The sequence below is a fragment of the Lactuca sativa genome, chromosome 8 (assembly GCF_002870075.4).
Source record: "Lactuca sativa cultivar Salinas chromosome 8, Lsat_Salinas_v11, whole genome shotgun sequence".
NCBI lineage: Eukaryota > Viridiplantae > Streptophyta > Magnoliopsida > Asterales > Asteraceae > Lactuca > Lactuca sativa.
In genome coordinates, this window is record NC_056630.2 from 34,040,034 (window position 1) to 34,050,205 (window position 10,172).

Genomic DNA, 10,172 nt, shown 5'->3' on the forward strand with positions numbered 1-10,172 from the left:
TCGTACCACTTATTAACCTAATTCTAGAAACTTCAGTTTCATTTCATATGATGTCTCTTATTTCCATCACAAAAGATTATTCGTTATTTTATGTTTTAATTAATTAAATAACAAGAATTAATCTTAGAATACTAGATTCATACTCAATTATTTTCTTTTTTTGTCTTATTACCATTAGTAATTATGTAATTCTTGTCATAAATATTATTCTATGAAAAAACACATGCAATTGCAATTGCAAAGTGCAAAGTTGAAGTAATTTACATAATTGACCCTTGACGTAATTACTAGACATACATATATACACCCTCAGAGCCTCTCTCTTTGATTATTTGGCACGCGCATACACTGTTCCCTGTTGCCTGTTGGTCTGATCTCCTTTTGAGGCCCTCCAAATAAAACCAAAGCCTGTTCTCTTCTCTTCTGTTATCATCTTTCCCTTTCTCTCTCACACCTTCTTTTCTTTCTACTTGTATATCAGGGGAAAAGCACCACAAAGGAAAAATCATAAAGGAAAAATCAAGACAATAAAGCACCAATAACAATTAACAATGGCATCCTCTCTTTTCATCTTTTGATCATCCCCATTTTTGATTTTACTTACTCCATTGATCCACCATTCCCTTTTTCTCAAAACCCTAGGCACCTCATTGAGTTGGGTCCCCAAACCTTCAAAAAAGCACCATCACATCCACATACATCCTTTTTTCTTCTTCGTTCATTTTGATTCCCATTTCCCGTTTCCCAATTTCCCAATTTCCCATTTCTTTTGTGTTTTATATTGGTTTTCTTCACTGTTGTAAATCTTTCATCTCTCTTTACCAAATCTGTAAGCTGTCAGCTTCTGCTACAGAACTCATGACTATATCTAATACCTTGTAACCGGACACCCACACACACACTCATGTACATGGATGTACCTCTACAGATCGAATGTCAAATAGGGTAAAGGCCTTGTAACTACAACTGAACCTATCAGTCTGTAATCAGGTGGATGCACCTCTTTGTTCCTAAGAATTCAGGAGGTTCAACTTCAAAGGAATTTATTCATTGATTCGCTCATAATGGCATCAGAGCAGACCAGATTTCTGCAGCACCAACAACAACAACCTGCGTCTTCCCGGGTAAATTTTCATAAACCCTAGATCTAATTACTACTTGTGTAATGCGTCGTACCCATTTTCATGTTGTGCAATTTTCCTTGAATTAGCTGGTTTTGGGGAAGAACGCATCAAGTACTTGTTCAGATCTGTAAATAATGTCATCTTTACTCTACACTCTAGTCGCCTGTTGTTTTTAATTTTGGGGGTTCAGTAAACTATGCAATTGATGATCCTTTTCCAGATCTACATTGTGCGAGTGTTAGGTTTCCCTCTTATGTCCAAGATGTTAAAGAGATTAGCTATCGCAGATCTGTTGCACTCGGTGTCTTCGTTTTCTCTTAAACCTACTTAATTTCAGTCTAACCATGATTACAATTCATGAAATCACACTCCACACATGTTGATACTCTTTGTGAAAGAATAACAATTTGTTTGATCTCAATCTGCAGCGAAAGAGATGGGGAGGATGTTTAACTGGTTTATCTTGTTTCGGGTTGCAAAAAGGTGGAAAGCGTGTTGTACCTGCATCTCGTATGCCAGAAACCCATGCAACAGCAAACCAGCAAAACGGACCTCAAGCTGCCGGATTAACCAATCAGAACAACGCAGTACACCCATCACTCTTAGCTCCACCATCTTCTCCGGCATCCTTTTCAAATTCTGCACTTCAATCTACAGTCCAATCACCGAACTGTTTCCTCTCTGCAAACTCTCCCGGAGGTCCTTCATCCACCATGTTTGCCACCGGACCATATGCCCATGAGACACAGCTTGTATCTCCTCCTGTCTTCTCCACCTTCACCACTGAACCATCCACAGCTCCACTCACACCACCACCGGAGCTAGCTCATCTGACCACCCCTTCCTCCCCTGATGTCCCTTACGCTCAATTCCTTTCATCTACTTTGAATCTCAAACGTGGAGATAAAACAAATTACATGACTGCAAATGACCTCCAAGCAACATATTCTCTGTACCCCGGAAGTCCGGCGAGTACTCTCCGGTCACCCATCTCAAGAACATCCGGTGAAGGGCTATCATCGTCTTTTCCAGATAGAGATTTCAGCCCTCAATGGAATCCTTCAACACCTTCTCAAGAGAACAAACCCCAAGACGCGAATTTCTTCTGCCCTGAAACATTTGCACAATTCTATCTGGATCAATCTTCCTTCCCTCATTCCGGTGGTCGGTTGAGTGTTTCCAAGGAATCAGACGCTGGAAACAACAACAACGGAAACGGAAACGGTGTTTCCGGAGTTCAAAGCAGACCGAGTAAAGCATGCAAACAGGATATTGAAGAATTAGAAGCTTATAGAGCTTCATTTGGGTTTAGTGCTGATGAAGTTGTGTCAACTGCTCATTATGTAGAGATCTCTGATGTTATGGATGATTCTTTCTCCATGATGCCCTCCGAGGGCAAAACCGTCCCAACCCCAAAATCTTGCAAAATGGAATCCCAGAAAGGTGAGTACAGTTTTGATATCTGCTATGCTATGTTATCTGATTTATGAAATCATATGTTTAGATGATTCCACCATAGTTGTTATCTGATTTATGAAATCATGTTTAGATGTTGAGCATAGTTTGACGGATGATGAAGATATATTTTCAAGGATGGGGGGATCAAGAATGAATGGGAAGTATCATCATCAATATCATATGGGAAGGGGGCAATCGAATTCTGATGCAGAAGTTGAGTATAGAAGAGGGAGAAGCTTGAGAGAGAGTAGAGGGAATTCCAAATGGTAGAGAGGAGGAGGAGGAGGGGGGAATTGAATTGCATAGTTGTGATTCCTGTATGTATTAAACTGCTATCTTCTTCTTCTTCTTCTTCTTCTTCCTTGATTCCTGTCCTTGAAAAGCAGTGATGGATGGATATGGATGGATGGATGGATGGATTGGATGCTTGGTGTTGTCTATTATGATGTTGTTGTTTTTTTACTTTGTTTTTTATGGTGTAACTATGTAATCTGGTGGTAAACAAATGAAATGGGAGTGTGACTATTTTCTCAACAATACTATTATTTGCTAATCACTAGTCTTGTAAATTTGCATTTCCTTCATCTTAATATTATACTTTATAACAATTTTATTAGAACAATATGACTATACTATGATATGGGAATGATTTTTTATTTTTGTTAGTACAACATTACTTAACCCCATCTGAAGTCTATAATTTGCTGGTCCACAACTTTGAATTTTGTTTTGACATTGTTCTCTATAATTGTCTAAACCATGTAAAATGATTTAGTTAACTTTATCTAATTTCTTTCCTAATATGTTGTGATATTAACATAAATGACCATGTTTTTTGTTTTAATTTTGATTTGACTTCTTTGTTTTTTTTTTTGCACTTTACCGAAATGACAATGGAGTCTAGAATGAGTCATTTTGGACCAAGAAAAAAAAATAGTATGTATTTTCCTTATCATTTGCACAAAACACTTTCCAAAAAAAAAAAAAAAAAATCCACACAAGTCCGAAATAGCAATTTAAAAATGTTTAATATCATTCATTTTTCAATAATTTGACACATTTTAAGCTTTTGTATCATATCTATTTCCAACTTATGTTTCTTTAACTTTTGTTAAATTTCAGTAAAAAAAATGAAGTAGTTTCTTAAAATCCTAGAATTGTTCATCCACCAATGTGGAACAATGGAAACTTGCATATTTGCAAATATACCCTTAAATTTCCAACAATCCCCATTATAAAGTTTCCTTTCATTCACGCTTTCCACCGATGTGAATAAACAATAAGAAACCAATTCAATGGTATACTTAAGGATTTAAACCAAGAACCTTGCGACCTCTGTTTTACCTCAACACATCACCTTCGATCTTTGTGTTCTCACTAAGTGTTAATATGGTCATCTGCAATAAACCATTTTCACGATCCTTTAGAAGATAAATCACTTATCTGATGGGTTTTTGTCATAAGAACATCCTATGTGCTCATACAAACCCTAATGCTTGGATCTAGGTTTCTCTATTGTACATGCAAGTTATCCAAGACTATAAACCCTAATTCAAGCATACAAGTAATCATATTAACATAAGAATGAGTTTAAGATATTACCTTGATTGTTATGTAGCAATAACAATCACAATTCTCCTTGTAATGACTTTAGAAAGCTTAGAGTCACAAATGTCACTCCTCTAATGGTTCACAAACACCAATAGCAAGAGGATGAAGAATAGAAGAGAAGGAGGCTGCCCAAAACATGTGGAAACCCTAGAAGGAAGCTTATCCACGTTTTGGGGGCATAAGGGCTCTTTAAATAGTGAGGCTATTAGGGTTATCTAACAAGGAAACCCTAATTTGGATGCTTAAGCCCTAAGCAACCCATGGACTCCTTTCCTTAAAGGCCTTGGACGATTTCTAATGGGTTTCCCCATAGAATTCGTCCACTCCTTAATATAAGGCAATCCATAGCCCAAATTACAATTATCTTATAATTACAATTCCAGTCCCTTAAGTTTAATTAATCTCTTTTAGTCACAAACTTAATTCTTATTAATTCTTGACTAATATTAATTAAACAATATGATTTCTCCTTTAATATATTATTCTCATAATATATTAATAAATCATATTTAATCATTTCTCTCCATAATTCATCCTATCAAGTTGCTTTGGTGAAGGCAACCCAAAAGGACCATGCACCATCGGGTCAAGTACATACCAAAATAGTTATGGACTTAGACACTAATCCAACATTATCGTTATTTGATCTGGCACCACCTCTAGATCATATAGACAAAGTTTTACAACATCTTCATTGCTTAAATGTATCCAAAACTTTATTAAGAGCGTTAACTCATCCTCTACCTCGACAACGACGTACTATCATACCTCACACGAGTATATCATAATTGATAGTACCTTCTATCATTAGTGACTTCAATCTACCTTTTAACATTGACAATTATGAGCATTGATGTTAAGGTGGGTCTCCATCACTAAACGATTATATTATGGTGTTATACCTATAACTATCTTGGTAGATGTAACCAAATCTATTGTCAAACGTTTTTTTAGTAGGGTTGCCAAGTTCCTACTTGTCTTGACACAGGCAACTTTGATGGCACCACTTTAGTTCTCTAATTAAATTTTGTCATAGACTAACAAGTCTTAACTTCCAATTTTACATAACGTCGTATTTTTAGACAGTGTGGCCCACTCTCATAGTACATAGGAGTAAATGGCATTAGAATATTCCACAAACATATATTCAATAGTAGATCTCTAATCCAATATGCCTCTTTGTCTGTTGTTATTAAGGCAATAAACTCGACCTCCAACGTTGAGTGAGCTATATATGTTCGTTTCTTGCTCACCCAAGAAACACCACCACCAACTAGAGTATAAATTCAATGAGTAGTGGATTTTGTATCACTGATGTGATCTATCCATCTAACAATAGAATAACTTTATAGTATTACGGGAGGTGATGGGTATATCAACTCAAAAGTACTTATCTTTAGGTATCCTAGTAGTCTTCCCACTTCCTTCCAGTGCTTCGTCCCTAAGTAGACAAAATATTGACTCAGTATGCTTACAGAAAATATGATGTCAAGTCAAGTTCAATGTATGACATGCATCATGCTACCAATTTCACTTACATATTCTAGTTGATCCATTACTAAACCAAAGTTTACATTTGGTTTCACACTTGAATACAAAAGAGTGTTGAATTCCTTAATATTGAAATGCTGAAACTTTGTCAGGATTTTCTCTATGTAATGAGATTAACGAGATAACTATGACTATGTGATATTTTCACCTTGATACTAAGAATGGTATCCACTTCTCCTAGATATTTCACATGATATGTATTTCTTCTTCTTAAGAATACCATCCACATGAGTATCAATGATCAACATAACATCAACATAAAACATAAAGACATATAATGACTGTGTATTCGAATATGCATTTAGAATAAATACACATGTCATCATTATTGTGCTGAAATATGAAAGAACTCACATTGATGTCAAATCTCCTATGTCATTGTTTAAGAGCTTGCTTCAAACCGTACATGGATTTAATAACTTTAGACACTTCGTTTTCCTGTTCGATTACCATAAAACCTTTAGGTTGCTCCAAATAGATCTCCTCATTGAGATAATAATTTAGGAAGAATATCCATTTGATCAATGTATAGTCATTTCAAGGCTAAGATTGCTATAAGAGTTCTAATAGAACTAATCCTAGCAACCGTGGAATAAGAAGAAGCACCCACTACACCCACTTTAACAAATTATGCTTGTTGATAATGGTATCACTTATGATTCAGGTTTGATGAAGCCGTTGAATATATATATATATATATATATATATATATATATATATATATATATATATATATATATATATATATATATATATATCATGTAGTTACTATAAAGCAACAATTATCCCCCTTTTAACCTATTCTATTTGCTCTTCCAGAACCGGGTTAACCCGACAAAGAAGACACTGCCTTTCCAAGTTTATCTTTGTGTTTGATATTCAGATTGAATTTTTCATGGTGTGGATTCTATTTTGGTCTATATAGGTGTAACTGCGGAGGAACCCATGCTGGACTCATCCCAATGCCCATCACATGATGTGTAAAATTTAGGGATGAGCAATGGGCCGGACCCAAACCGAAACAACCCGAAGACCAAAAACCAAAAATCATGAATTACCTTACCCGAAAACCAAACCGTTTTTGGGTATATCGGGTCTGGGTTTGGTACGGTCTGGTTCCAGGCACCAAACTGGGATTCACATCTTTGTTGTTTACGGTATCTGTAACGACCCAATTTTCACGCCCAAAAATTTCATTTAAATTAAGTGGTTTGTAAAACATTTGTAGTAAAACATCATCCGATCATATCATTTCATAAAACATATCTCGTGTCTGAAAATCCAAAACATGAAAATAATAATAATGTCAGAGTACAATCCCAGAACATCTCATAATGCGGAAAACCAAAGTGTGTGTATGATGTGCCGCTACCGTGCCAGCTCCTTCCCCTTCGCTGAAGAGGTACCTGAAACCAAAACTAAAAACTGTAAGCACGAAGCTTAGTGAGTTCCCCCATCGTACCACATACCATACAATCATATCACATACATACTGCCAGACATTTCTAGGGTGCCCGACCTACCCGGTACGGCCATTCTGGGGTGCCGACCTACCCGTACGACCATTCTGGGGTGCCAACCTACCCATGCGGCCATTCTGGGGTGCCGTCCTACCCGTGTCAAGCCATTCTGGGGTGCTGACCTACCCATGTCGAGCCATTCTGGTGTGCTGACTACCCTTCGGTCCTAACAACCGAACCCCGGGCACTATTTCAACCCCTACTACTACTATCACATATATCATCGCATAATCTATTGTCAGACATATTTGGGGTGTCCGACCTACCCTTCGGTCCTAACAACCAAATCTTGGGGACTCTTCCCCCTCCTACTACCTCTATCTCGTGTAACATATCATGCTAGCAGCTAAACATGTCATAACATACTGTTAGGCATATCTGGGGTGCCTAACCTACCCTTCAGTCCTAACAACCGAACTCTATCACTATCACATACCATATCACGCTAGCATATAACATATCAGGTAGTAAAAACACAGATGAGTATCACAAAGACAAAATTCTAGCATACGATCCCTACTAGTGGGCCGACATTGTGGCCGTAGACCCATCGCTACTGGAAGGTAACTCACCTCGTAGTAGCTGCTGAACTATGCGGGAATCCTTTGACTGCTGCTGCTGCTGCTCCGGAAATCCTTCGGCTAAAATTCCCACAAAACACTTAGTCAGAAACGGACATCTACTCTTAGGGTAAAATGACCATTTTACCCCCTGATCAAGTCAAATTCAAAGTCAACTTCTAGTTGACCCGACTCGCCGAGTTGGCTCGCCAACTCGCCAAGTCCCTATCCTTCCATTAGACCTCATACCCGTACTACTCGTCGAGTTAGGCGATGACTCGACGAGTTTTCCTTCTAAATGAACATCGATTGAATCCTCATCCGAATCGTCGGGTTGTATGAACAACTGGTCGAGTTCATCATCAACTAATACTCAGGTCCTGCCCTTGACTCGCCGAGTCTGTTCATGCACTCGCCGAGTCCCATAAATTTCCAGAACAATGGCTTAGTCTAGAACGTTGGGTCACCCCTTGGGACTCCCTTAAAACCTTTCCACACTCAACTGGGTCCTTATGACCCTCAACCGATATGGGACAGAACCTTGGACTCGCCGAGTCCAAGAACGGACTCGTCGAGTTGGTCACAACCACTCACTGAATCTTCACTTTCTGATGTATAACACTTGATAAAAATGTAGATCTATGCTTCTACAATCGATCTAGCATGTAAAGTTACAACCTTTACGTGCTTGCATGGGACTTTAAGCTCAAAAGGTCCTAAAACAACCTCTCACAATGCATGGGGCCTTCCTTGAGTGCAAAAGCCACTCCTTTCTGCCTTGTAACCCCTCAAAGGACCTAGATCCGAAACATCAACCTCAAACCATGCTTGCAATCATGGTTGGTGACCAAAATGGCTTAGAAAAGCCCTAAAACTCCACAAAATGGGATCTATCAAAAGAGCAAGCAAGGTATAGACTTTATACCTTCTGAAGTCAGCAAATGATGCTCAAAACCGAATCCTTCTAGCCTCCTCTTGATCCTTCAAGCTTTTCCTTCATTCCTTGGATCACAAAAGCACCAAAATCACTCCAAAAGCCTTAGATTGCTTCAATAACGGCTAGGGTTTGCTATGGGGGTCTTCTGGGAGAAAATGGGACTAAGGAGGCCGAGTTAAGGTGTTTAAATAGGGTGCAAACCCTCAGATTAGGGTTTTTGCCCAAACAGGGCTACTCGCCGAGTCCACAACTTAACTCCGCGCCTCATCCCGCTTCTACTCGGCGAGTTGGTTCTTCAACTCGCCGAGTCCAAGACCAAATGCAAAATATTAAAAGATTTAATCAAAAGAACACGTACCAAGAACCAAGTGCTACAGTTTCGGGTTTTGTTTGTCATATTACTCTCTAGTCTTTATCATACTATTTCAAATTATAATCTTACTATGTACATCCATAATTCGTATCTTTATTGTTTGCATAATTCGACTAAAAAATACATAAAAGAAGATGAATACAAAGGTAATAAGTAGCATTATATCAACGTTTTTTTAATATAATCGAAGTCTCGTAATTATATGTTACTCATTGTACTGTAATAGATAAATATAATAAATTTTATGTCGTGTTCTTCAAAACAAATACAATATATTTTGGTGAAAAAATAAAGTATTATTATAATCAATTAATCATATCTTTTTTTATTACATATTTAACTTACTTGATATTCATCAAAATAATTCTTATTTAGCTTTTATAATTATTAGAGGATGATAATAACAATGACTTAGATCCTTAAAATTCATTTATTTCTCTTTGGAAACGTAATAAATATATTATTAGATTAGCAATAAATATTTGCATGTGATATCTATAAAAAGAATTAAGGTGAAAATGTTTTCCGGTTCGGTCCCGGGTTAAATCCCGTATTTTGGGAACGGTCTGACCCGAACCCGAAACTCGATTAGTGGTAAAAACAAAACCCGCAAACCAGCCCACTAATATGAATATTCGGTATGATCCCAGTTTTTTTTTTTTTTTTTTTTTTTTTTTCGGTCTTGTTCGATCCAACGGGTCGTATGGTTATCCTTAGTGTAAATCATTTTCATTTTCGGTCTTGTTCACATGATACCATACCCCTCCCCCCTCCCCCCCCCCCCCCCCCCCCCCCCCCCCCCCGTCTCTCTCTAGTCTCTAGAATACACACATCTAAAACCATTCCTTAATCTGGGAACTAAACCTGTAGCAAAACAAGGCTTGATTTGTCATCTTTTTCCTACTTCAACCCTTAGATTGCGATTTGGACGAAAGTTGTCACTTACAGAAAATGTAAAATTATATCATCATATATATATGTGAATATACCAACACACTTCAACCTTTTAAAATAAGTCATACACCCAAGAAATGTTAA

At 37.5% G+C, this 10,172-nt stretch overlaps 1 protein-coding gene across 1 annotated transcript; it reads left to right on the plus strand.

The window, feature by feature from the left end:
* Positions 1 to 324: 324 nt before the first annotated feature.
* Positions 325 to 3,135, plus strand: LOC111892940 (uncharacterized protein At1g76660). The gene is made up of 3 exons (XM_023889014.3): positions 325 to 1,124; positions 1,553 to 2,567; positions 2,674 to 3,135. Exons 1-3 carry the CDS (start codon positions 1,065 to 1,067, stop codon positions 2,850 to 2,852), a joined length of 1,254 nt encoding a protein of 417 aa, XP_023744782.1. The 5' UTR covers positions 325 to 1,064; the 3' UTR covers positions 2,853 to 3,135.
* Positions 3,136 to 10,172: the final 7,037 nt, after the last annotated feature.

Excerpts from the sequence above, each read along its gene's own strand:
- LOC111892940 (XM_023889014.3), top strand. The coding sequence starts at position 1,065 with ATGGCATCAGAGCAGACCAGATTTCTGCAGCACCAACAACAACAACCT. Across the intron at positions 1,125-1,552 it reads AACAACCTGCGTCTTCCCGG|CGAAAGAGATGGGGAGGATG; the intron begins GTAAATTTTCAT and ends CTCAATCTGCAG. Across the intron at positions 2,568-2,673 it reads CAAAATGGAATCCCAGAAAG|ATGTTGAGCATAGTTTGACG; the intron begins GTGAGTACAGTT and ends AATCATGTTTAG.